The 27837-nt window shown below is 54.8% G+C and overlaps 1 protein-coding gene and 1 long non-coding RNA gene across 2 annotated transcripts in view; one reads left to right on the top strand and one right to left on the bottom strand.

The window, feature by feature from the left end:
• Positions 1–1512, top strand: part of LOC116953216 (uncharacterized) — an 8937-nt gene extending 7425 nt beyond the window's left edge. Inside the window, exon 3 of the long non-coding RNA XR_012947182.1 lies at positions 1407–1512. This is a non-coding gene — a long non-coding RNA (uncharacterized LOC116953216). The remainder of the gene's footprint in view (positions 1–1406) is intronic.
• SKIC2 (SKI2 subunit of superkiller complex) lies at positions 302–27837 on the bottom strand. The gene is made up of 27 exons (XM_032973129.2): positions 27573–27837; positions 25301–25431; positions 24654–24760; positions 23316–23433; positions 22977–23091; positions 22037–22111; positions 20517–20570; positions 19560–19846; positions 18166–18336; positions 17477–17622; positions 16403–16549; positions 15279–15363; positions 14834–14940; positions 13793–14036; positions 12999–13211; positions 12684–12794; positions 12021–12132; positions 10286–10404; positions 9625–9762; positions 8254–8496; positions 7389–7551; positions 7043–7169; positions 5062–5290; positions 4598–4708; positions 3742–3960; positions 3044–3184; positions 302–1529 (listed from the first exon to the last, which is right to left on the bottom strand). Exons 1-27 carry the CDS (start codon positions 27622–27624, stop codon positions 1329–1331), a joined length of 3966 nt encoding a protein of 1321 aa, XP_032829020.2. The 5' UTR covers positions 27625–27837; the 3' UTR covers positions 302–1328.

Raw genomic sequence — 27837 nt, 5'->3', positions numbered from 1 at the left:
CAATAAAAATTCTTACGACGTTTCGACCATAACACGTTTGTGTCGAAATGTCGTGAGAATTTTTATTGTTTTATATATATTTTATTATTTTGTTTCCCTTCAACGTGACTTTACCGAAAGAGCTAAGAATATGAATTACTGCAGTCACAAAAGCTTTAAATCAAAAAGTAGCAACCAATGTTGCTTCATAATTATAATTAAGATAATATTTAAGTAATTGTTTCAATTCTTACACATTATTAACCATCTACGTTTTGATGTAAACCACTCGCACCGCTCAAAATAATTGCAAAAGCTGTCACCCATTTGAAGTGTGGTTTATTACCTTCCTCAGCAAGCCTTGACTGCAAATACAATAAGGCACACTGCGCATAACAAGTGCTGTTAGGGTGCAGTACATCAGTGGCGTAGCTATCGAGCGTGCAGGCTATGCAACTACACCAGGGCCCCCCCACAGGCCGGAGAGGCCCAGACACCGGCCTATGAAGAGAGGGAAGAGATATGACGCAGTAAACACTAAACTTTTTTATTTTACCAGGTAAGGCCCACTGAGCTATCTAGTTATTTTTCAGAAGTGACCTGGCCACAAATGACAGCTCAACGAAGTGGCTTATCGCGTGGAAATGTACAGCAGCCAAATACTCCAGGACACGTGTTGTTGATCCTCAAAATGTAGAGGGAAAAAAACGGAGGAACCGGAGAAAAATCTACGCGACCACGGGGAGAGAGAACACGCAAACTCCACATACACAGGCGTCAAGGTCGGGATTGAACCCACGACCTTCCTGTATACTAGGTGAGGTGTTTAACATCTCCTAGCCACCGAGGCGCCCCACCTATGAACGCAGAACGTTGGGCCAGACGTTCCAACCACATGCCGACGTCGGCCAAACGTCGCGTGTTTACCGAGGTCGACACGAGAGGCACATTTTCATTCCTTTGCGCCAGGGGCCGTGCCAACCCACGCTACGCCACTGGCACGCACAGGTCGGGGTTCGGGGGGGGGGCATGTGTACGTGGCAGGCCCGGCGGCCCTCAGAGGGGACGGGCGATGATGGCAGCCGTCAAAAAGCGCAAAGCCGCAAGAGGGGGGGGGGAGGGGAGGGGCGACGAACATTTACAGACAATTACATTTTTGTAAAGCGTCCAAATGTGGACCATATCTCAAGACAATAAGCGCGGCGTCCGCACCATCGCATCATCTGGAAAGGATAAGGGGAAAACTAATTGAAATGAAATGAAAAAGTTGGAGAAAGTGGGATGTGTGGTTGGGGGAATATGATACATGATGCAACGGCAGCAGCAGCAGCAGCAGCAGCAGCGCAGGGTCACTGCGTGTAGAGGCTGGCGGCGAACACGATATCGCGCTTGATGGCGTCTGACGCCCGCTCCATCTTGTCGCGCAGGATGGGGTCTCCGATGACGCGCGCCGCTCCCCGCACGTCCCGGCACGCCTCGTGCAGCCGCTGGACGCAGCGCACCACCACCCCCTCCTGCACGTCCGTGAGCCGCGCAATCTCCGCAAACGGCTGGGGCGGTGGGTGGTGGTGGGTGGCGGTGGTGGTAGCGGTAATGGTGACGGTTCATAGTGGTGGTGGTGATGGTGGTGGCAGTGGTTGTGGTGGTCATGGTGGCGGCAGTTGTGATGATTATGATGGCGGTGATGGTGATGATGATGATGGCGGTGGTCGTGTTGGCGGTAGTGGAGACAGCAGTGTTGGTGGCGGGGATCAAGGTGGTGATGGGAATAATAGCGGAGGTGGCGGTGGTGATGACGGTCGCAGAGGCAGCAGCGGTGGTGGTGTCAGTGGTCACAGTGGTAGTAATGATGATGAAGGCGGTGGCAGTGATGGCATTGCCGGAGGTGATGGTAGTTGAGGCAACAGTGGTGGCGGTGGTCAAGATGGTGATGATGGTGGTGGTGATGGTGTTGGCGGTGGTAATGGTGGTGGTGGGGAAGATGTTGGCGGTAGTGGTGAGTGAGTTGAGTGGTGTTGGTATCACAAGCAGGGGAAGGAGACAGTGTTGGCATGAAAAAGGGGACTTTTCTGTTACGGCCCTAAGGCTTTGTCACGGTCTTCCCATCAGCGTGGGTTTGTGGCTCCAGGTTGAGGAGGCCACAGAGATGGGCTCACGCGACAAATGCCGCCTGTGCGAGGCTATCTCACTCGCTGTACCCAACTCTGGCCCCTAACAACAACAATTATGGACTGCATTGGTAGTGGTGGTGTCTAATTAGTTTGGCACCACTCTGCCATACAAAACAATAGAATGAAATTTGAACATGTACATGGTGGCCCAAACGTCAGGACATACAGGGTAATTTCTTTTATTCTAACACTGACATGATTTTTGTTGAAAGAATTCGTTAATTTAATATTTGATCTATTATGATTATTCTCAATATCTATTTTTTTTTCTCCCTGTGGGGGTTCACATCAAATCTGTCGTTTTTACCAAACTCGACCAAGAACCCCGATTGAGAATTGGGACAACCATCCACGGGCTCCGATTAGCACGGTTGGCTGCATACCGTACCGTGCGAAAGAAGTTCAACACGCATACATACAACAAAACATAACTGATAAATGCCCAAAAGCTTGCACACGCCTGCAATCTTGACAAAAGAAACCAGTCCTAAATGAATTTCAAAAGAGAATTCGTGCATCATGCATGAATGTTAGTGGAAGTCGGTTTGAACATTCGTGGAAAAAAATGTGATCTTGTAAAAAAGTTTTACTATTAAGTATTTTTGTTTTACCAGGTAAGGCCCATTGAGTTATACAGATATCTTTCAGGAGCGACCTGGCCTCAAACGATAGCCCAATGAAGTGGCTGATGTGGACATTGTATAGCGGTTAAATACTCTAAACGCATGTTTCTAAATGTGGAGGGAAAAACCGGAGGATCCGGAGAAAACGTCCACGCGACCGTGGGTAGAACAAACAAACTTCAAATATACGAGCATCGTCAGGGTCGGGATAAACATAAACCCTAACATTTTTGGGCACAAGGTGTATATTTGTTTCACTGCGTCTCTCACCATGCCGCGGGCCCACTCGTACACGACCTCGACCAGGCCGAACTTGTACTGATCCACAAAATCCTCCACCGACTCCGAGATGCCGCACTCACGCTGCAGCAGGGCGATGCGTTCCGCCACGCCGCGGATTCGCTCCACACCCTGTCAATCGCGTGCAGGCACGCACACAGATACTGTAAACTAAACTATCGACTATTTTTATTTACCAGGTAAGGCCCCGATGAGCAATGTAGCTCTTAATCAGAAGCGACCTGGCCACAAATGATAGCTCAACGAAGCGGCTTATCATAACGTAGAAATATATAGGTAGCCAAATACTCTAAAACGCATGTTCATTCTAAATGTGGAGGGACAAACCAGAGGACCCGTAGAAAAATCCACACGACCACGGGGAGAACATGCAAACTCCAAATACTGTATACAGGCGTCAAGGTCAAGACCGTGAGTGAGTGAGTGATTGATTGGACAAGCGGGTGAGCGACTCAGAGAGTGAGTGATTCTTACAAGCAAGTGAGGGATTGGACGAGAGGTGATTGGACAAGCAGGCGAGCAAATGGGCGAGTGATCAAGGGAGACGGGCCGGTGGCCGGCGTCATGGGCGAGCGAGCGGGCGAGCGGGATCAACCGAACGAGCCGGGTAAGAACGAGCGGGCCAACAGGGGACGAGCAAGCGATGGAGCGGCCGGGCGGGCGGGCACCTGCTTGAGTGTGGGCGTGAGCGCAGGCTCGGTGCGCGTCTTCTGCTGGAAAACGAGGCAGGAGAGCAGCGCGGCGATCTCTTCCGGCGCCAGTTCAGAGAGCGCGTTCTCGAACACGAGCTCGGTGACGAGCAGCTCGTGGCTGCTCACCTCGCACGCCACGCGGCCCTTGAGCTGCACGGCGCATGACTCGTCCAGGTAGCCCAGCTGCTTCAGCACCTGCAGTGGAGGGTGGGGGGGGGTGTGTCAACGAGAGAGGGGGCGGTAGCAGCGCCGGCGGCAGTGGCGACGTTTAAAGGTGGCGGCTACGACCAGAGCAGTCCCCGAGGGCACGGCGAATCGGGGTGACCGCCCTGAGCCCCGCGCTTCGATGTTACGGATGTCATACTTCCGGGTTCAGCTTGAAGGCTTCGGGGGGACTCACACGGTGGGATTTGCCCCGGACCCCACACCCCACACCCCCCCTATGAATGGCCCTCCAGCCAAGGCCCATAGACAAAGAACCCCAGTATAGCCTTAATAGACCGTTGGGGCATGTGCCGTTCACGAGCACCGATGAAGGCTGACACGACACGCAAGGGGGTGGGTGGCCAGTACCACGCCCGACCACCTTTGTCTCCCTAGTGACGATTTTTACACACTGCTCCATGTACTCATTTAAGGTCTGAGTCGACCTAGGGGAGGCCCAGGACCCGTTGAGATAATCGTCAATGGTGTTGGCAGCGAGCGGGAATCGAACGCGGGTCGCCGGGTCCGTAGCGCCGCGCAATAACCACTCCACCGTCGTTCCCCTTATGAGTAGAGGCGCACATACACACATTTGTGGGACGGACAGGGAGACACACGGCACAGGCACCTGGATGCGCTGGTGGTACTCGGGCAGGAGGTGCAAGCTCTGGTCGGACATGAGGAACTTGACATGCGAGAGCTCCCTCTGAACGCGCGACCGCTCCTCCATGCGCGCGTACTGCAGAGAAACACGGTGAAGTACGGGCCGGTGCCATTAGCGAGCATCCGTTACAAATGAGGGGATGCAACCGGAAAATCAAACGGACCTTCTCGGAGCGAAAGAGTCTTTCCCTCTCTCCCTCTTTGTCTCTCTTACTTTCTCTCACTCACTCTTGCGCTCACTTTCCCATCCACTCTCTCCCTTTCTCTCTCTCCTTTTCTCTCTCTCCCTCCCTCCTTCTCCCTCCCTCTCTCTCCCCCTCTCTCTCTCCCTCCCGGCTCTCTCTCACTCCCTCCCGCTCTCTCTCACTCCCTCCTACTCTCTCTCACTCCCTCCCACTCTCCCCCGCTCTCTCCCTTTCTCTCTCTCACCTGCGACTGGAACTTGGGGCTGGCCGTGCAGGTGAAGTTTGGGATCCTCTCAGCGAGGACGCGTGCCCGCATGCTCGCCTCCACCGCATCAGCCTCCTTGGCGTGGAGGTCGTTCACGGGGTCCAGGGGCCTCAGGGCCCCACTGCCGCCGCCACCGGCGGCCGCCGCCTCCGCCAGACGCATCAGCTCCTGCGTCGCCGTGGTCACCGACTGGCCGGGCGGGTCGCTCCTGGAAGGGCGACACGAGTCAACACGTGCGTCTCCACGTTTTTGGGGGGTGGGGGTGAAGTGTATTGGAAGGGGGGGGGGGTAAACGTCGCGATCGACGCCACGACCCGGGTTTTCTCCCGTGCGCGAGTCACCGACAGCGACGCGGCTTTTGCACGAACGTATCGTTCATATCGGATCACCGTTACATTTCAGTTTCATTTATTGGGTATAGCCCTGTGAGCCATTCGGCTCTTGAATCGGGTGCAACCGCAACAAACAAAAACATGAACAAGAGAGCCATCGTGGCCCAGTGCTACAGACAGACAGAACTAACGCGTAGGACAAGTCCCTAACAGCAACGGGGCTTTAGACTAAAGTATCGTTCGTACAAAATCAACTTTACGCAGCTCCGATTAGCACGGTTGGCTGCGTACTCGTGCGAAAGAAGTTCGACAAATATACACACATTTACGAGGGTTATCGTGTCCCAGCGTTACAGACGGACAAGACTAACACACAGGCCGAGGCCTTAATTGCAAAGCGGCTTTACACTAAAGTGTCATTCGTGTCGGATCGCCTTTACAAGAGTCATCGTGACCGCATGTTAGATGGACGGAACTAACGCAAAACGTTAAGACATATTAGTCTCAAAAGTATATGAACCCGATGGCCAAAACGACATTTCACAGCCCGTCCACCATAGCCAACCAACAATCGTCCCACATCAACGCGTGTACATCTGCAGCCCTTTGTCAATCCACTGCTGGATGAAGGCCTCCCCATCCCGTGTAAGTTAGGAGGAGGCGGTCATGGATTTTTTTTCTCCGGGTGCTCCGGTTTTTCCCTCTACATTTAGACGCATGCGTTTTGATTATTGTGCCGCTGTAAATTTTCACACGATAAGCCACTACGTTGAGCTACAATTTGTGGTTCAGGCGCTTCTGAAAAGTGTAGCTAATATCTCAATGGGCCTTACCTGGTAAGATAAAAAAAAAAAGTTTCGTTGTATTTGTATATTCTTTTCAGTCATGTGTTTACTTTTCCTATACTTTGCACTCCTATTGTGTTTTTTTTATTACTTGATGTAACCTTCTTACCCACCCCTACTGGACATCTGTGAAAAAGAGCTTTACAGCTCATCGGATTCCTCCAGTATAAATAAATATTTAGATTCTGATTTGACTGTACTTGACACCAGGCTGCTGTTGTTATTTCGATTTAAAGCTTTCGTGACTGCAATGATTCATCTTCTTTGGTTCTTTCGGTAAAGTCACGTAGAATGAGAATAAAATAATAAATTGATAAAATAAAATAACACAATAATATTCTCACGACGTTTCGGCCACAACACAAGCGGCCTTCATCAGGTGAAGGGAGCGAGACTGTCTGGTAGGACAGCGCTGGAGTGAGAGAGCCACGTTCAGATCACGGCTTTTAAGCTGTGTGAGAGGAACAAAGAGCCACGGCTCTCTCACTCCAGCGCTGTCCTACCAGACAGTCTCGCTCCCTTCACCTGATGAAGGCCGCTTGTGTTGTGGCCGAAACGTCGTGAGAATATTATTGTGTTATTTTATTTTATCAATTTATTATTTTATTCTCATTCTACGTGACTTTACCGAAAGAACCAAAGAAGATGCTGCTGTTATTATTACGAATAAAATGAATCGACTCGCGAGTCGCATCGCGATCCTGAATCGTGGCAATCATTCGAATCGTCGCAAGGTGACGTCATCACAGCAGCCCCCACCCCCCCCACCCACACAGGGCCCACCTGAATCGCGGGATCTGCCTCTTGTTGAAGTCGTCGATGATTTTTTCGGGGCTGATCTTCAGCGTGCGGTCCGCGATCACGACGATGTCGTCGATTCGCAGCTTCTCCACCGAGTGACCGCACGCCCCTGTACGCAGGGTACGGGGCAGGTGGGGGGTGAGGGGGTGGTGGTGATGATCACGACGACAACGACGATGACCACGATCATGATGGGAGACAGCTGGACGCATCGTCGCACATCAGGAGACCGCGAGAGATAGCGACGGCTTGGGTAAGGCCTTCATCCAGCCGCGGACAGACCACGGCTGATTACGACGACGGACGGGAGGGAGGGAGGCCCTCGTACCTTCGGGCACGAACACTTTGGTGGCCAGCAGGTGGTCCGGAGTCGGCGCCGGAGGGGGCGGAGGAGGGCGGGGGGGGGCTGCCCCCCCTCCCTCGGCCGCCAGCTTCTGCTCGCAGAGCACGAGCGCCGTGTACGACCGCGAACCGCCGGCCTCCGTGGACACCTGGGCAGGGGGGGGGGGGGAGAGAGAACCAAAAAAAATCCGGCACGAAGTCGTCGTCGTCGCCGCCGGAACGCACGCGCGGTTAGCACGGTCGGCTACGTGCGGTGCGAAAGAAGTTCAACACAGTACATACACACACAGTCCCGCTGCTCGACCAGCTGCATTGGTTGCCGCACGAACGCATTGTGAGGTCGCGCACGCCACAAATGAACCACGAAAGCTTGCCGGTCCCGTCAAGGAACAAAAACCATCACTCAAACTCCGGTCATCCTCGCAGCAGCGGCTTTCGGCTTGCCGTCGAACAGAGACGGTCACGTGCGCTTTCAGGCGCGTTTCTGTGGCTGTCTTCCGATATTAGGAAGCCCACTAAGAACTATGCACTTTTTAAATAATCGAGATTGAAAACGAATTTCTTTAGAACTGCTTTTTAGCGTTTAGCTTGTTGTCCGATTAGCACGGCCGGCTACGTACGGTGTGAAGGAAGTTCAACGTACTTGCATAATTACAATGACAACGATCATTAGAGCTGGACTATCGGATGTATTTAGCTTTCCTCCGGTAGAAATAAACACTCCGATTCCGAGTGTGCGGTCCGGCTTGGTGCACAGCGGGGATCGCCAGCGCAGCGGTTAGCGCGCTGCGCTACGAGCCCTGCACCCTACCGCCTGCACCGCCCCCCAAACCCCCGCCCCCAGGCGGCACCTGCAGCAGCACGGCGAGGGAGTTGGGCGCGCGGGACGAGTTGGCGACGACCACGCGGCCCGGCGAGAGGGCGCGGGCGCCGGCGGGGGTGGCCGCGGCGCCGCGCAGCGCCTCGCAGCGCAGCTCGACGAACTGGCGGGCGCACGCGTGGTACTCGGGCAGGTCCGACAGCTGGCCCGAGCAGTCGGCCTCCGCCATCCCAGAGAGCCGCGCGGAGAGGTGCCGCACCCTGTGCTCGTGCTCCTGTGCGCGGCGGGAGTGGAGGGCGTGCGGGGGGCGAGGGAATGGAGGGGGGTAAAGGCAGGGGCCACAGTCGCTTTGTGAGTGTCGCTGCCCTCTTGTGGTCTCTTGATATAAATTTCGATTTAAAGCTTTCGTGACTGCAAGGATTCATCTTCTTTGGTTCTTTCGGTAAAGTCACGTAGAATGAGAATAAAATAAAATAACACGATAAAATTCTCACGACGTTTCGGCCACAACACCAGCGGCCTTCATCAGGTGAAGGGACGAGACTGTCTGGAGGACAGCGCTGGAGTCTGTTGAATGATCTTAAGGTTGTGTGGAATCCCTCCCCGTAGAGGCGGTTAAATTTCGATTTAAAGCTTTCGTGACTGCAAGGATTCATCTTCTTTCTTGATAATCTTGATAATCAATCACATTAGACATGCACACGTACTATACGCGCATACTCCACACACGTGCTCTACACGTGCTCCACATGTAACTGCACATACGTGCTCCACACTGCGCTACAAACCCGGCGACCCGAGTTCGATTCCTGCTCACGACCAACGCCAGTGACGATTATCTGAACCGTTCCTGGGCATCCCCTAGGTCGACTCAGACCTTAAATGAGTACCTGGTGCGGTGTGATAACACATCGCCATTGGCTAGACAAAGGCGGCCGGGCGTGGTGCTGCCCACCCACCCCTTCATGTGCCGTTCAACCTTCATAGGTGCTACTCGCGAACAAAATTTGCCTCAACAGTCTTTTAAGGCTATACGGGCGATCTTTCTCTTTTTATGTATGTATGTTGAACTTCTTTCGCATAGTACGTAGCCAACCGTGCATGTGTGCCTGTGCACGGGTGGGGCATCGGCCAGTCATCTCAGTCGGCCAACCCATGGCACCTGGGTCTGTCCCGTGACCTCCTGCCAGCGGGCGTTCGACACCTCACGTGGCCGCCTTAAAGTGCACATAGCCTGGCACAAGCGCCGCGGTGACGTCACCGCCATTCAGTGGCGAATGGCGGTTGTTGTTATATATTCTTGGTTCTTTCGGTAAAGTCACGTAGAAGGGAAACAATAAAATAATAAAAATATAAAACAATAAAATTATCGCGGTTGTTGTTGTTGTGGCGGTTGTTGAACCTTGGCATCCTTGCGCGTGTGGAACTCGGAGAAGCTCCTCTTCATCATGTCCTCCACGCGGATCGCCTCCACGCGCAGCAGGTTCAGGATCATGGTGTACGTGAGGCGGAACTGAGACTCCAGCTTCGTGGGCTTGCCCTGTACAAATAGACACGTACGCAAACTATTTTAAAACTATATATTTTTTATTTCAACAGTTAAGGCCCACACTGCGCTACGCAGCTCTTTTTCATAAGCGACCTGGACATCACAAATGATAGCTCAACGAAGTGTCTTATCATCACGTGAAAATGTACAGCAGTCAAATACTATAAACGCATAGAAATGATTCTAAATGAGGATGGAAAAACCGGAGGACCCAGAGAAATATACACGCGACCACAGGCAGAGAGAGAGCATGTTTTTTTGTTTGCATGTTCACAAGTGTGGTTAATGAAGACGGGATTCCTTGAATAAGGATGCTTTTTGGTGCTTTAACATCTTGACACCTGTTTTATTGCCAGAAAATGTAAAACTTATTGTTATATCTAAATATACAGCAGGCGTCACAGGGTCGGGATCGAACCCACAACCTCCTGTATACCAGGCGAGGAAGTGAACATCTCGCCAAAGCAGCGCCCACCTACAGCAGAGGGGGGGCGGTGGTAGCGCCAGCGCTCACCAGCATCATCTTGTGCAGGTCGGACATCTCCGGCACGCCCATCTTGCACAGGATGATCACCATGCCCGTGGTGTCGAGTCCGCGCCTGCCCGCGCGCCCCGCCATCTGGATGTACTCTCCTGGGGGAGGGAGGCAGGGTGGGCACGGGGTCGAGGGTTAATAAAATATATATAGAAACGGGGTCAAAGGGTAACGACGCAGACCAAGGAGGGCGGCCACAGGTGAAAGGGCTGGGGGGGGGGCAAATACGGAGCAGTGGAGGTCAGGACGTGATGAGGCAGCGCGTCCTGACCCCCACTGCTCCCCGGTCGCCTCGGCATTCCCGAAACCATTTAATTCGAGATCAAGGCAAAACTCTCCCCTGCGCAAAACGGAAACATAGAGAGAGATAGAGGGGCGCTAATCTCCTCTTTACAAATCCGCGCCAGAGCTGGAAATTCCACATTCACACAGGTGGGGGTGAATGTATCCGTTAAGAGACAGCACCGTTGACCTTCCACAAAAGTGGTTCCGATTCTATTTAACACAGAGGGAAGACAGGCCTAGTAAATCCCACACTCCCGCACCTACGATTAGCACGGTCGGCTACGTACGGCGCGAAAGAAGTTCACACACACACGCGTACGTATGTTACGGGCGGACGGATGGTTCGTGGGAGGCAGACACCGCCGGAACGCTGAGTCGAGATCTGAGGCCTTAACCGCCCGCCCGGCTGTGGTAAACTGCACTCCGGTTTTTCCCTCCACATTTACAATCATGCGTTTAAGACTATTTAGATTAATGTTCTGCTATAAATGTCCAAATGAAAGGCCACTTTGTTGAGCTATCATTTGTGGCCAGGTCGCTTCTGACAAATAAGTTCATACCTCCGTGGGCTCTGCCTGGTAGGATGGGGATGGTTTAGTTTGATTTGTGTGCGTTTGGGTGATTTGTTTACCTTTCGCGTACTTTGCACTCGTGTTTTTGTACCATCTGTTGTTGTAACGTTCTTAATCGCCCCGACTGGACATCTGTGAAAAAGAGCTTCATAGCTCATCGGATTCCTCCAGTTATAAATCATTATTCTGATTCTGATTCCCAAGTCTAGAGGACTTGGCGGTCTCAGTCCCGGCCAACAAATGACCGCACCACAAAAGACATCCGCCACCGCGTCAGATTTAGCTTTGTCACTCAGGCGTTCACGAATCACTCTAACTTTAGTAATAAATATTTTAACTCGCTATTTTGTATTTTACCAGGTATTCACCACTGAGCTATAAAGTTATTTTTTCAGAAGCGACCCGGTCACAACTGATAGCTCAATTAAGTTGGCTTTATATCACGTGGAAATCTATAGCGGTCAAATACTCTAAACGCTTGATTCTAAATGTGGAAGGAAAAACCAGAGGACCCACAGAATAATCCACGTGACCAAGGGGAGAACGTGCAAACTCCGAATACTGAATATAGGCGTCAGGGTTGGGATCGAACCCACGACCATCTGTATACCAGGCGAGGTAGATAACATCTCGCCACCGTGGCGCCTCAAAGAGGGATGATAGGCCGAGTCAATCCCGAACTCCCGCACCTCCGATTGGCACGGTTGGCTACAGCATAGAGTGTTGCCCCCTCGCACACGTGGGGTTTTGTGTATTTGACGGTGCAGGCGGAGAGTCCACATTTCTTGCTGCAGCCACGTGCGTGACCACGACCGCCACCGCCTGCCGGGCCAAGCGCATGAACCGCGTGCCGGTACCCGGGGAGAGGTCTCGGAAGTTGGTGCCGTCGTGCTTGCGGATCGAGTCGAAGACCACGGTGCGGGCCGGCATGTTCACGCCCATCGCAAACGTCTCCGTGGCGAACAGCACCTGCGCGGCAAACCACAAAAGCGCCCGCCGCGTCGTCATCTCACATCCCCCACCCATCATCTCACATCGCCCGCCCCATCATCTCACATCGCCCGCCCATCATCTCACATCGCCCGCCCATCTCACATCGCCCTCCCCGTCATATCACATCGCCCGCCCATCATCTCACATCGCCCGCCCCATCAACTCACATCGCCCGCCCATCTCACATCGCCCGCCCCGCCCATCTCACATCGCCCGCCCCGTCATATCACATCGCCCTCCCCGTCATATCACATCGCCCGCCCATCATCTCACATCACCCGCCCATCATCTCACATCGCCCGCCCATCTCACATCGCCCTCCCCGTCATATCACATCGCCCGCCCATCATCTCACATCGCCCGCCCATCATCTCACATCGCCCGCCCATCTCACATCGCCCTCCCCGTCATATCATATCGCCCGCCCATCAACTCACATCACCTGCTCATCTCATATCGCCCTCCCCGTCGTCATCTCACATCCCCCTTCCCGTCGCCTCACATCGCCCGCCCTGTCGTCACGGTACCTTGACGAGGCCCCGCGAGAACAGCATCTCCACCACCTCCTTGAGGATGGGCAGGATGCCGCTGTGATGCACTCCGACGCCTCTCTTCAGCAGCATCTCCATCTGCAGCACCTGCAAGCGCGATGGTGGGAGAGGGGGGGGGGGGTGGGGGGGGGGGGGTGATTGCACCACACTACTCGCGGGGGGACTCGCCGTCTAGAAACGTCGTCACCGTTGTCGTCATCGTCCCGGTGACGCTGCTGCACGGTCGCTGTGCAGCAGCGAATGTGCAACGGCGTTCCACTCCCGGGTGAGGTTCCCGCAGCACCTTCCCACCTGCGGCAGGCTGCGGTCGGTGCCCTTGAGGCGGGAGATGCACTTGCGGAAGAAGACGTGGATCTCGCTCTGCTCAGCGGCCGTGGTGAGCGCCAGCGTGGTGAGGCCTGACGCCGTGTCGTCGCAGCGGTTGCGCGAGAACGTGAACGCCACCACGGGCAGCTGGTCCCGCCGCCGCAGGCTGTCCAGCAGCGAGAGCCACACGCCCTTGTCCTGCGGGACCAGCGCGCGGTCAGAGGTGGCGATCGGTGCAGTGGTGGTGGTGAACTTCATAGGTGCGACTCGCCACCAGCACTTGCCCCAACAGTCTGTGAAGGCTATACGGGGAATCTTTGTCTGGCTCTTTGTGGTGGTGGTGATGGAGAGAGTGGTGGCATAGGTGATGGTGGTAGTGGAGGTGGTGGTAGCAGAGACAATGGTGGTGCTGGTAGAGGTGGTCGTGGTAGAGACGGTGGTGGTGGTGGTGGCAGTGATGAAACCGGAGAAGCCGGCGGAAACGCATGCAGAAGTTGGGGCAGCGTATACAAACTGCCACACAGCAAAAGGCGACCGGGACTGGAATCGAACCCAGGCGATTCTCGCTGCTGTGAGGCACGGCCGTTAGTTACCACTGCGACATGAACTCTAAATTCAACGGCGCCTGCCTCGAATCGCCGTCATCATCACCATCATCGTCGTCATCACAATCATCATCACAATCTTTATCACCATCGTCGTCGTCATCATCACAATCATCATCGCCATCATCGTCATCACAGTCATCGTCATCACCATCGCCACGGCCGTCCGCGCACCTGCTTGGGCCCGCCGCCCTGCACGGGCTGCTTGGCCCCGAAGCTCTGCGCGTGCTTGCTCGTGCGCTCGCGCTTCGCCTCGACGGCGTCCGCGTGCGCCCGCGTCGCGAACGTCCCCGCCGAGTTGAGCAGCAGGAAGAGCTCCCCCTGCGTCTTCTGGCTGTTCCCCGTGTACAGGAAGTGCTCCAGGGGCACCGGCCGCTTGGCCGTGCTCACCACGTAAACCTTCTTGCGCTTGGTGCGGCTGCGTGGCGGCAGCGATGGCAGCAGAGATGGCGGAGACAGCGGCGGTGGCGGAGACGGCGGTGGGAGAAGTGTCAGAGGCAGCGGTGGCAGAGGCAGCGGTGGCAGAGGCAGCGGTGGCAGAGGCAGCAGAGGCAGCGGTGGCAGAGGCAGCGGTGGCAGAAGTGGCAGAGGCAGCGGTGGCAGAGGCAGCGGTGGCAGAGGCAGTGGTGGCAGAAGTGGCAGAGGCAGCGGTGTCAGAGGCAGCGGTGGCAGAGGCAGCGGTGGCAGAGGCAGCGGTGGCAGCGGTGGCAGAGGCAGCAGTGGCAGAGGCAGCGGTGGCAGAAGTGTCAGAGGCAGCGGTGGCAGAGGCAGCGGTGGCAGAGGCAGTGGTGGCAGAAGTGGCAGAGGCAGCGGTGTCAGAGGCAGCGGTGGCAGAGGCAGCGGTGGCAGAGGCAGCGGTGGCAGCGGTGGCAGAGGCAGCGGTGGCAGAGACAGCGGAGGCAGAGACAGCGGAGGCAGAGACAGCGGAGGCAGAGACAGCGGTGTCAGAGGCAGCGGTGGCAGAGGCAGTGGTGGCAGAAGTGGCAGAGGCAGCGGTGGCAGAGGCAGCGGTGTCAGAGGCAGCGGTGGCAGAGGCAGTGGTGGCAGAAGTGGCAGAGGCAGCGGTGGCAGCGGTGGCAGAGACAGCGGAGGCAGAGACGGCAGTATCAGTTTTAAGCCAATGGGGGGGGTGGGGGGGTGGGAGGAGAGCGGCGATGATTGCTGCCATAGAGAAGGCCGACCGATTCGGATTGCGAGCGTCAAGTCACTCCTCACCCGATCCAATCGGCAAACTCCAGGGTGTTGGGGACGGTGGCGCTCAGCAGGATGAGGTTGACGTGTTCCGGCAGCATGATGAGCACTTCCTCCCACACCACGCCTCTCTGCGCACGTCGTTAACGCCGCCTTCGTTATCGTCGTCATCAATGTCGTCATTTACGTTAACGTTGACGTTGTCAACGTCGTCAACGTGGTCAACCGGCGGCATCGTAATGTCGCTCCACATCGCCATCGTCATCGCCATCGTCATCGCAATCATCACCATCTTCATCACTGTCATCACCGTCATCATCATCATCACCATCATCATTGTCATCACCGTCATCACCATCGTCACCAACACCGTTATCACCATCGTCACCACCGTCATCATCATCATCATCATCACCATCATTATCGTCATCACCATCATCACCATCGTTATAATCCATCAGCCGCTCACCTCCGCGTCGTTGACGTAGTGAACCTCATCAAAGATCACCCACTCCAGGTCGCGGATTACGTCTGAGCCATTGTACAGCATGGAGCTGTAACGGCAGCAGCAGCAGCGATTGAGAACAGCAACAGAAAAAGCAGCAGCAACAGCAAAGGGAAGCAACTGGCAACTGTAGCGAACGTAGCAGCAACAGCAGTTGCAGTTGGCACCGGGAAAACTATAAACCAAACTATTTTTTTATTGTACCAGGTAAGGGCCCACTTGAGCTGTGTAGCTCTCTTTCATGAGTGACCTGGCCACAGGTGACAGCTCGACCGAGTGGATTACCGCGTGGAAATTTATAGCAGCCAAATGCTCTAAACGCGTGATGTTGATTCTAAATGTTGGGTGTAAAACCGGAGGACCCGAAGAGAGAGAGATGAGCAAACACCAAATATACAGAGGTCAGGGTCGGGATCGAACCCACGACTTCCTGTATACCAGGTGAGGTAGTTAACATCTCGCCACTTGTGACAATAGATGGCACAAGTGATCTGATGAGATTCCGAAATACACCCTGTAATGTGCGTTTTATCTTTCGATATCCAGCAGCCATCTTCCCGGATAACACGATCAATACGGCTAAAAGGGGGCTTTACTGTACTCTCAATGTGAGTGTTCGAGTGAGCGAGCAAGCAAGTGGGCAAGCGTGCATGCGAGCATGTGAGCGAATGAGTCGGTGAGTGAATGGGTGGGAGAGTGAACGATGGAGTGAGCGAGCGTGCGAGCATGTGAGCGAATGAGTCGGTGAGCGAATGGGTGGGAGAGTGAACGATGGAGTGAGCGAGCGTGCGAGCATGTGAGCGAATGAGTCGGTGAGCGAATGGGTGGGAGAGTGAACGATGGAGTGAGCGAGCGTGCGAACATGTGAGCGAATGAGTCGGTGTTCGAATGAAAGAGTCAACGATGCAGCGAGCGAACGGGTGAGCGTGCGAAAATGGGAGCGAATGAGTCAGTGACTGAATGAAAGAGCAAGCGAGTGAGCGGTGGAGCGGCGAGCGAGCGAGCGAATCAGCACGTCGTCTCGCGAGTAAACGCACGAGCGAGCGAGCGGTTCGCGTGAGCGGGCGGGCAGGTGAGGGGGGTCGCACCGGAGGATCTCGGTGGTCATTATAAGGCAGGAGGCCTCGGGGTGCAGCTGCACGTCTCCCGTGAGGAGCCCCACGTCCTTGAACGTCGCCTTGAAGTCGCGGAACTTCTGGTTGGACAGCGCCTTGATGGGCGATGTGTAGATGGTCCTGCGAGACCGAGGGATGGATGGGACAGAAAACACGCGTGACGTGGACACCGGCACGCGTTTTTCCGGGCCTATTCGGAAACATTTTCTTTACTAATCCTGGAAGAATCAAATGAGCTACAAAGCTCGTTTTCACAGTTGTCTAGTAGGGGCACGGGGGTTGTATGCATGTAAAATGAACTTCTTTCGCACCGTACGTATCCAACTATGCGAATCGGAGGTGCGGGGGTTAGTGAGTTACATCAACAAACAAACCCAAAGACCCTTGAGTGCAAGATAGAGAAAAAGCCTTTCTTCAATGCACGTGGATCACAAGGCACACACAGCACAAAAAACAAAGATCCCCTGTATAGCTTGAACAGACTTTTGGGGCAACTGCTGTTAGCGAGCACTTATGAAGGCCGGCATGGCACACGAGAGGGTGGGTGGCCAGCACCACGCCTGGCCACCTTTGTCTCCCCAGTAGCGGTGTTAACACACTGCACAAGGTACTCATTTGAGGCTGAGTCGACCTAGGGGAGGCCCAGAACCGGCTCAGATAATCTTCACTGGTGTTGGCCTTGAGCGGGAATCGAACTCGGGTCGCCGGATTCGTAGCGCAGCGTGCTAACCGCGACACTACCGCTCCCCACACATTGCACACACACACACACTCACCCACACACTCACTCACACACCCAAACACACTCACCCACTTCACACAATCACTCAGTTCGCACACTCGTCCACTCGCACACTCACCCGCTCACCACCAACTTCACACATTCATCCACTCGCACACACTTACCCACAGACAAACATACAAAATTCCGCACAGCTAATCGCCCGAATCGGGAATCGAACCCAGGGGGGTCCCCTTGTTGTTTCCCGCGTGGCGCGGGTGCTGCTACCACTACGGCACCGCAGGCGCCGCAGCCGCCACCCGTACCGCGTCATGTTGCGCTGTGATAGAGCGATGGCGTACTCGGCCACCACCGTCTTGCCGGCCGACGTGTGCGCCGCGACAAACACCGACTCGTGGTTCTCCAGCCGCAGGATCGCCTGCTTCTGAAACGTGTCCAGCTCAAAGGGCCACTGACGGGGGGAGGCAGTGGAGGGAGTATATGGAGGGAGGGGAGTGGAGGGAACAGAGGGAGTAGAGGGAAGGAGTAGAGGGAGGGAGGGAGTGGAGGGAGAAAGGGAGGGAGGGAGGGAGTATATGGAGGGAGGGAGGGGAGTGGAGGGAACAGAGGGAGTAGAGGGAAGGAGTAGAGGGAGGGAGTGGAGGGAGGGAGGGAGGGAGTGGAGGGAGGGAGGGGAGCGAGGGAGGGAGGGGAAGGAGGGAAGGAGTAGAGGGAGGGAGGGAGGGAGGGAGGGGAGGGAGGGAGAGGAAGGAGGGAGGGAATGGAGGGAGTGGAGGGGAAGGAGGGAGGGAGGGAGGGGAGCGAGGGGCCACAGTAGCTTTGTTATGGTTGCTGCCCCCTTGTGGTCTCCTGCTCGATCCTGCACATGAAGCATGCAAAGGTACTCCACACATTCACCTTTAGACTTGTGTCTATCGCTCTGGCTAGTGCCAGAGCTAGTGTTAGCGTTGTCGTGAGACGAATGTTAGACTAGCAGTGCCCGCCCGCCTCTCACCTTAAAGGCCGGGTTGGGCACCCGCTTGTGGAAGTCGGGCACGGGCGTGCTCACGTCCAAGGGGATGGCCCAGCGCTCCTCCTCTTCCTTCACGCCCCCTGCCACCAGGGGCGAGGGTGGTACAGCCTTGGGGGCCCCCGCGGCCCCGGCCTTTCCCTCAGGCACGGTCTCCTTTAAAGACAGAAGCCAACAGGGGAAGAAGAATCGTGCACATGCGTGGTTTGCCGTGGTGGCTTTATTCGTCATAAAGGGGCCGCCACGGTGGCTACCTCGCCTCTTATGCCAGAGGTCGTGGGTTCGATCCCGAACCTGACGCCTACTGTATATTTGGAGTTTGCGTGTCTCTCTCATCATTATCACGGTAGCTAGGAGATGTTAACTACCTCGCCTCTTATGCCAGAGGTCGTGGGTTCGATCCCGACCCTGACGCCTGCTGTATATTTGGAGTTTGCGTGTCTCTCTCATCATCATCATCACGGTAGCTAGGAGATGTTAACTACCTCGCCTCTTATGCCAGAGGTCGTGGGTTCGATCCCGACCCTGACACCTGCTGTATATTTGGAGTTTGCGTGTCTCTCTCTCTCCCCGTGGTCACGTGGGTTTTTATTGGGGTCCTCAGACCTTTCCCTTCAAATTTAGAATCAACGTCAGGCGTTTGGAGTATTTGGCTGCTTTACATTTCCACGAGATGACAAGTCGCTTTTATTGGGCTATTATTTGTGGCCAGGTCGCTTCTGAAAAAAATCTATATAGCTCAGGGGACCTTACTTGGTTAAATAAAAAGTTAAGTTTAGTTTATCTCGTCGCAGGGTTTTGGAACGTTAAGTTAGCGTTGCCGGTTCAACACCACAGAGGACAAATAAGAGGCGTAAGCACGATTTTTGCCAACTTTTTTTTTGCTTTTGCCACTTAAGTGGCGGTGACGTCACCACGGCGCTTGTGCCAGGCTATGTGCACTTTAAGGCCACGTGAAGTGTCGAACGCCCGCGGCCAAGGGGTCACAGGACAGACCGGGTTGCCACGTGTTGACCGACTTAGATGACTGGCCGATGCACCACCCGTGCTCCCCACTGAGTCAACTCTCTGCGTTTTAGCAGCCCGGTGCTCCCCTCTATGTTGTGAGCGTTGCTCCTCTCCCCTCCGTTGTTGCTGGAGGGCGACTGCCTCCAACTGCCCAGCAGCGTCCTCCACAGAGGCCGATCTTGACACCGCTGGTACCGGTCATCGGCAAGTCCACTCGGCTCCACTTCCTCTTGTACCACATCACTCCATCTCTACTCTCGCCCGTGCCTATGCCCGTCTAGCTCCCTCTATCCGAACAAAACCTTTTGCTTTACACAAACACACCCACACGCAGTTGTGTCTCTCTTTGACATCGCGGCACACAACCGCACCTGAACTCCTAGGCCCTCGAGGCTGTTGGAGCGCTTGAAGGCCGGCTTGGACGACTGCGGGGTCTGCTGCTGTCGTTTCTTCTCTCCCACCCTGGGTTGGCGCTCTCTCCTCTTGCTGGCCGCGCCGCCCTTCGTCGGATCTCTCCGTTCCTCCTCCTTCTTCTTGGTCCCCGCGTTTTCTTCCTCCTCCTTGTCGTCGTCATCGTCGCTGGGGCCTCCCAGGTCGAAGTCGTCGAGGCCCTGCTGGATGGCGGCGAGGCTCACGATGCCGCGCGGGACGGGGCGATCTGAAGGCGTCGTCGGCAAGGTCGTCGGCAAGGTCGTCAACAAAGTCATCGACATGGTCATCGAAAAGGTCATCGAAAAGGTCATCATTATCGACAAGGTCACTGACGACATCAACCACATCGTCAGTTACATTGGCAGTGAGAGCACCATCGTCACCACCACAAAGCGACGACGTAAATGCCATTGACATCGAAACCATGGAAATTACCGTCATCACCAAAGATCCCCCGTGTAGCCTTAACAGACCGTTGGGGCAAGTGCTGTAAGCAAGCAGCACCGATATGGCCGGTACGGTACACGTACACGAGAGGGCGGGTGGCCAGCACCACGCCCGACCGCCTTTGTCTCCCCAGTGGCGTTGTTTACACAGCACGCCAGGTACACATTTGAGGCTGAGTCGACCTAGGGGAGGCCCAAGTCCGTTTCAGATAATCGTCACCGGTGTTGGTGGCCGCGAGCGGCAATCGAACTCGAGTCGCCGGGTTCGTAGTGCAACGTCATCACCAACATCGTCACCATCGACGACGCATCATCATTGTCATCACCATCGACATTAGCCGTTAATCACAACTGATGACTACGGGGGGGTGGCGGTGCGGCCTGGCAGCAGCCAGCCTGCCGCTTGTCGCACAGGTTCACCGTTTCAATCTGGTCAAACAATCGCATCACCTGGTTTGTTGAACTCCATGCCTCTCTTCATCCCGGGTGGCACCGTGAGGAGGTCTGCGAGCACAACATTGCACGGGGTCAAGAGGTCGATCCGCTTGCCTCCCTTCTTCAAGATCACGTGGCGTTCGTGACGCCAGCACCCCGGATCTTCAAGGGCCGCTCTTACAGTCTCCATCGCCGCTACCGTCCGGCTTCCCTCTGTTTCACAGCTTTAGCACTTTCATGGTCGCCGTGGTGACAAGATGTTAACTACCTCGCCTGGTATGCAGGAGGTCGTGGGTTCGATCCCAACCCTGACGCCTGCTCTATATTTGGAGTTCGCGTGTCTCTCTCTCTCTCTCTCATCATCATCACGGTGGCTAGGAGATGTTAAATACCTCGCCTGGTATGCAGGAGGTCATGGGTTCGATCCCGACCCTGACGCCTGCTCTATATTTGGAGTGTGCGTGTCTCTCTCTCATCATCATCATCATCACGGTGGCTAGGAGATGTTAACTACCTCGCCTGGTGTGCAGGAGGTCATGGGTTCGATCCCGACCCTGACGCCTGCTCTATATTTGGAGTTTGCGTGTCTCTCTCATCATCATCATCACGGTGGCTAGGAGATGTTAACTACCTCGCCTGGTATACAGGAGGTCGTGGGTTCGATCCCGACCCTGACGCCTGCTGCTGTATATTTGGAGTTGGCGTGTCTGTCTCCCTGTGGTGGCGTGGGTTTTTCTCCCGGTCCTCCGGTGTTTCCCTCCACATTTAGAACCAACGTGCGATTTTAGTATTTGGCTGTCATGATTTCCACTTGATGAGCCACTTGTTTGGGCTACCCTTTCTGGGTCACTTCTGAAAAAAGAGCTATATAGCTCAGTGGGCCTTACCTGGCAAAATAAAAATAGTTTATAGTTCAGCTTTAAAATAAAACAAAAATTAGCTTAATAGTTTTTAGTTCATTAGGCAGAGCGCGTGCGAGAGCGATGCCCTTTACTGGGTCGTGCAGAGATCACTTGAATGCCATTCGAAGGACATTGCTGTCAGTGGCGCAGCAGGTAGAAATGGACATCACTTCAAAGGGTTCTCAAGAGGTGGCTCCGATATCCGCTGGACGCTCTCTGGGCACCGGCGGGTGCACTGCTTTGCGAGGAATTTCCAGACGGATTCTTGATCGCGCTCCACGACATCGGCAGCGCGGCCGGGATTGATCCGACCTGACAAGGTCGCCGCAATTACGAGGATATTGTTTCGATGCGACCAACAAATTTACCAAACTCTGCCTGGGGAAAGCTCCGGCTCGTACCTCTCACGACCGAGTTCAACATCGTCGACAGGTGGTGAACTCGGAGATCGGGATAAAATTGGCGAAAAATCGATCGATACTTTTTTGAACTCTGCCCTTGCGCTACGGACAAAACGGCGGTATCAGCCACAGCGTCCGCGGGCGAATGCACGGGGTTCGTTGTCACGTGCGTGGGTCACGTGACAAGGTGTGCGTCACGTGACGTGGCGTGGCATGGCGTCGTGCGATGCACCATTCTCAAAGTCAAGCTCCTCCTCCGCTGCGCTTCGCTCGCTCATGGCCTCCACCGTCGGCTCATCCATCCCTCCTGCGCGATGCAAATAAACAAAAAGACAAAGTTCCCCCGGAAGGCCTGCAACGGAGTGTTACTACGAAATAAAGTCAAGTAATGCAGAAGGTTGCAGGAGAGCTTCCTCTAGTGGGGAGGCACTCTTCGCTAACAGTGGCCTGAGAAAAGCACTTGCAGGGCTGCCCTTTTACCTAGATCCAATCAGCGTGACCAGGCAATATGGCACTATGGCCTTTAACAGACTGTGAAAACGAGCTTCATGAGTTCATCAGATTCCTCCAGTTTAAATAAAGATTCTCATTCTGAATGATGGGGCTAGTGCTGTTAGCGAGTAGCACCGATCAAGGCCGGCAGGGGATGGGGTGGCAAGCACCATGCCCGGCCGCTTTTGTCTCCCCATTGCTGATATCGATTAAAAACACATTAGGTCATGATTTAAGGCTTTGTCAACCTAGGGGAGGGCCAGGACCGGTTCAGATATTCGCCATCATTGTTAGCTGTGAGCGGGAATCGAACTTGGGTCGCCGGGTTCGAGGCTTTCCACTGAGAGACTCAAAGACAAATATCCCCCAGATAGCCTTTAACAGTGCAGCAGTTTGCACGCCGTGCTATGAACCCGGCGATATGAGTTCGATTCCCACTCACGGTCGACAACAGTGACGATTATCCGAAACGATCTTCGGCCTGCCCTCAAATGAGTACCTGTGTGTGGTGTGTAAACATCACCACAAGGGACACAAAGGCGTCTGAGCACGGTGCTGGCCACCTACCGCCTCGTGCACTGTGCCGGCCTTCATAGGTGCTACTCGCTACTAACAGTACTTGCCCCAAAAGTCTTTGAAGGCTATACGGGGGATCTTTGGCTTTGTGCGTCGGTGCGTACCGGGCCAGAACGGGAAGTTGGTGTTGCTGCCCCTGAGAGCCTCCGACGGGGGTCCGGGTGGACGACGGAAGGACAGCGAATTCTTGGACGACAGCCCCGTGTCCTCCACTAGCACCTGGACACACACACAGACTAACTTGTCACACAAGCGCGAGCCGGGTTCTATCCACTGCTGGATGAAGGGTTATCAACTTGTGACGAAGTGGCTTATGATCACGTAACGAAGTGGCTTCTCATCACGCGACGAAGTGGCTCATGATCACGTGACGAAGTGGATTCTCATCACGCAACAAAGGGCTTCTCATCGCGCGGCGAAGTGGCTTATCGTCGCGCGCGTACCTCGGTGTAGGCCAGCAGCTCCCCCGTGGTGGGGTTGCGCTCCACGCGGACGGTGGTCGGGGCGGGGCCCGTGTCCACGTGGTAGAGCGAGTCAGCTTGCCCCACGCGCGGCCAGAAGCTGGTGGGAGGACAGGCGCGCGCACCGTCACTCGTACGTACGTACGTACGGCCGATCATCGATTATCCGGCACTGCGATTTTATCCGGTGCGCGATTATCCGGCTGCTTCCAACATTATCCGGCAGACCTGGACCAATCAGTTTCAAAGACAATGCATATATTATCAGAGCATGTTGTTTGTTTGCATGTTCACCACAAGCAAGTGTGGTTAATGTAGACAGGATTCCTTGAATAAGGATGCTTTTTGGTGTTTTAAAATCTTGACACCTGTTTTATTGCCAGAAAGGGTAAAACCTATTGTTATATCCAAATATACAGCAGGCGTCAGGGTCTGGATTGAACCCACGACCTCCTGTATACCAGGTGAGGTAGTTAACATCTCCTAGCCACCGTGATCAGTTTCATTTCAGTTTTTTCAGTTTCATTTATTGGGTATAGCCCTGTGAGCCATTCGGCTCTTGAATCGGGTGCAACCGCAACAAACAAAAAAACTAAAACATGAACAAGAAAACATCTTAAAGTGACTATGCGCAAACAGAAAAATCCAGGAAAAAAACAGCAAAATCTTCCAGAAAAAGCACCGTACGCTGTGTGCAAAAATCCCAGAGGGATGCAAGTCAAACAACAACCACAAGACAACTTAGATTAAAGCCAACAGTTTAACTCCGTACTACAAAAAAACAAACATAGTCAAAAAAGCAATGTAACAGTGTAACAGTGATGATGATGAGATTGGGAGATACCGCAAACTCCAAATATACATCAGGCATCAAGGTCGGGATCGAACCCACGACCTCCTGTATACCAGGCGAGGTAGTCAACATCTCCTAGCCACCGTGATGATGATGAGTGTGAGAGATACCGCAAACTCCAAATATACATCAGGCGTCAAGGTCAGGATCGAACCCACGACCTCCTGTATACCAGGCGAGGTAGTCAACATCTCCTAGCCACCGTGATGATGATGAGTGTGAGAGATACCGCAAACTCCAAATATACAGCAGCAGGCGTCAGGGTCGGGATCGAACCCACGACCTCCTGCACACCAGGCGAGGTAGTTAACATCTCCTAGCCACCGTGATGATGATGAGTGTGAGAGATACCGCAAACTCCAAATATACAGCAGCAGGCGTCAGGGTCGGGATCGAACCCACGACCTCCTGTATACCAGGCGAGGTAGTCAACATCACGACCCCGTCACGGCGCGTGCGCTGCTCACTGCTGCAGGCGCTGGAAGTCGTGGATGGGCAGGTGCTCCGCCGACAGCAGCTCCCTCTGCAGCAGCTCCCGCAGGTCCTCGGCGTGGGGCGGAACGCCATGGGGGAGCTGAGAGACACGGGGAGCGGTGGGGGGGGGGGGGGCAGAAGACGGTGAAGCATGGGGAGTGATCTGCAACAACGCTCGGAAGGTGGGGGGGGGGGGAAGGGCAAGCGGTGAAACGCGCGCGGAGGGTTTGGGGGATGCACAGCGAGGAGGTACGGAGGAACGAATTGGAGGACTGGAGACACGCGGGGGGGGCGGAACGGAGTGGAGGAACGGGGGGGGGGGATGCACGCCCAGAGGAACGAAACGGAGGAACAGAATGGAGGAACGAAATGGAGGAACGAAACGGAAGAACGAAGACACACGGTGGGCGGAACGGAGACACGCGGTGGGGGGGGGGGGCGGTTGCGGAACGGAGTGAAGGAACGCCAGAAGGCGATTATCGCATACGGAGGAACAAGTGACGTACGCACCGGAGGAACAGATCAGAGGCGTGGATACGCACGGTGGGGTTGGTGCGGGAAGGGGAAGACGAGGACGCACGGGGCGAGGATACACAATCCAATGCGACACTGAGTGAGGAGGGGCGGGGGGCGGTCGTACGGTGGAGAGTGGAGGTCCCAGCTGAGCGGGAGCCGGGCTGTGGGCTGCGAGGACCGCGCGGAACTCCCCCGCGCATCCCGACTGGAGCACGGAGAAGGAGAGCTCCTCCGGGAGGGACGCCGGGGCGAGGTCTGAGTACGGATCAGTGCGGAGCACACAACGCGCGGATCAATGCAGAGATCGCTCAAAGTGCAGATGAACGCAATGCGCAGATATCAATTTAGGGATCAGTGGAAATCTCAATGCTCAGGTCAATGCAATGTGCAACGTAGAGATCGATCGATGGATATCCCAATGTACTGATGAGAGGGTCAGAAGGAGACAGGGCACAGGTATAAAGAGAGACACAAGGAGCTAGACACACAGAGAGACACAGACAAACAGGGTGACGGAGAGGCACACAAAGGGGAAGAGAGAGAGGGAGACAGACAGGAGACAGAGATACACAGTGAGACAAGAGTCGGAGACACACAGGGAGACAAAGAGAAACAGGGAGTCAGGGAGACAAGAGGGAGACACGAGGAGACACAGACAGACATAGGGAGACACGAGGAGACACAGAGAGACAGGGAGATAGAGACACATCGAGGCAGAAGGAGACAGCGACAGATGGAGACACAGTGACAGAGGGAGACACAGTAAAGACACAGTGAAACACAGTGACAGAGGGAGACACAGTAAAGACACTGTCTCCCTCTGTCAGCGTGTCACTGAGGGAGACAGTAAGACACGGTGACAGAGGGAGACAGTGAGACACGGTGACAGAGGAAGACAGTGAGACACAGTGACAGAGGGAGACAGTGAGACACTGTGATAGAGGGAGACACATTGACAGAGGGAGACAGTGAGACACTGTGACAGAGGGAGACAGTGAGACACATTGACAGAGGGAGACAGTGACAGAGGGAGACACAGTGACAGAGGGAGACAGTGAGAGACAGTGACAGAGGGAGACAGTGAGACACAGTGACAGAGGGAGACAGTGAGACACGGTGACAGAGGGAGACAGTGAGACACAGTGACAGAGGGAGACAGTGAGACACAGTGACAGAGGGAGACAGTGAGACACAGTGACAGAGGGAGACAGTGAGACACAGTGACAGAGAGAGACAGTGAGACACAGTGACAGAGGGAGACAGTGAGACACAGTGACAGAGGGAGACAGTGACAAAGGGAGACACAGTGACAGAGGGAGACAGTGAGAGACAGTGACAGAGGGAGAAAGTGAGACACATTGACAGAGGGAGACAGTGACAAAGGGAGACACAGTGACAGAGGGAGACAGTGAGACACTGTGACAGAGGGAGACAGTGAGACACATTGAAAGAGGGAGACACAGTGACAGAGAGAGACAGTGAGACACAGTGACAGAGGGAGACAGTGAGACACTGTGACAGAGGGAGACAGTGAGACACATTGACAGAGGGAGACAGTGAGACACATTGACAGAGGGAGACAGCGACAGATGGAGACACAGTGACAGAGGGAGACACAGTAAAGACACAGTGAAACACAGTGACAGAGGGAGACACAGTAAAGACACTGTCTCTCTCTGTCAGCGTGTCACAGAGGGAGACAGTGAGACACGGTGACAGAGGGAGACAGTGAGACACATTGACAAAGGGAGACAGTGAGACACAGTGACAGAGGGAGACAGTGAGACACGGTGACAGAGGGAGACAGTGAGACACAGTGACAGAGGGAGACAGTGAGACACAGTGACAGAGGGAGACTTGAGACACAGTGACAGAGGGAGACAGTGAGAGAGGGAGACAGTGAGACACAGTGACAGAGGGAGACAGTGAGACACAGTGACAGAGGGAGACAGTGACAGAGGGAGACACAGTGACAGAGGGAGACAGTGAGAGACAGTGACAGAGGGAGACAGGGACAAAGGGAGACACAGTGACAGAGGGAGACAGTGAGACACGGTGACAGAGGGAGACAGTGAGACACATTGACAAAGGGAGACAGTGAGACACATTGACAGAGGGAGACACAGTGACAGAGGGAGACAGTGAGACACATTGACAGAGGGAGACAGTGAGACACATTGACAGAGGGAGACAGTGAGACACAGTGACAGAGGGAGACAGTGAGACACAGTGACAGAGGGAGACAGTGAGACACGTTGACAGAGGGAGACGGTGAGACACGTTGACAGAGGGAGACAGTGAGACACGATGACAGTGAGACAGAGAGACGGAGGGAGACACGGAGAGACACACAGAGCCACACAGAGAGACAATGAGACACAGAGAGAGCGACAGACCGAAGCGTCGCTCCTCCACGCTCTTCAACTCAGCTGCTGCAGTGGCAGCCATGGCTCCGCCTCCTCCGCGTGGTCACGACGCCGCGACCTCTCACCCGGAAGCTGGCGACCGCGCCGCACTGTGACCCCGGAAGCTCGTTGCGTGACGTCAACGGCTCGGAGCGCCCCCTGGGCGCGCGGCGTTCAATGGGCAGAGCGCTCTGGCGTGACGTCACGAGGCGGTGGTTTCAACTCAAAGATTTTTAAACGTTATATACTCATATTT

This window comes from Petromyzon marinus, chromosome 50 (genome assembly GCF_048934315.1).
Source record: "Petromyzon marinus isolate PM22_M1 ecotype Great Lakes invasive population chromosome 50, UKy_Petmar_22M1.pri1.0, whole genome shotgun sequence".
NCBI classification, from domain to species: domain Eukaryota; kingdom Metazoa; phylum Chordata; class Hyperoartia; order Petromyzontiformes; family Petromyzontidae; genus Petromyzon; species Petromyzon marinus.
This window is presented reverse-complemented; position numbering and strand designations above follow the sequence as displayed.

What these genes read in the sequence shown, in the direction of transcription:
- SKIC2 (XM_032973129.2), bottom strand. Translation starts at nt 27,624, where the DNA reads ATGGCTGCCACTGCAGCAGCTGAGTTGAAGAGCGTGGAGGAGCGACGC. An exon ending in AGTACCACCAGCGCATCCAG is followed by an intron (nt 3,961 to 4,597) that starts GTGCCTGTGCCG and finishes CCTCCACTGCAG; the next exon opens with GTGCTGAAGCAGCTGGGCTA. An exon ending in TCACGCCCACACTCAAGCAG is followed by an intron (nt 3,185 to 3,741) that starts GTGCCCGCCCGC and finishes CGCGATTGACAG; the next exon opens with GGTGTGGAGCGAATCCGCGG.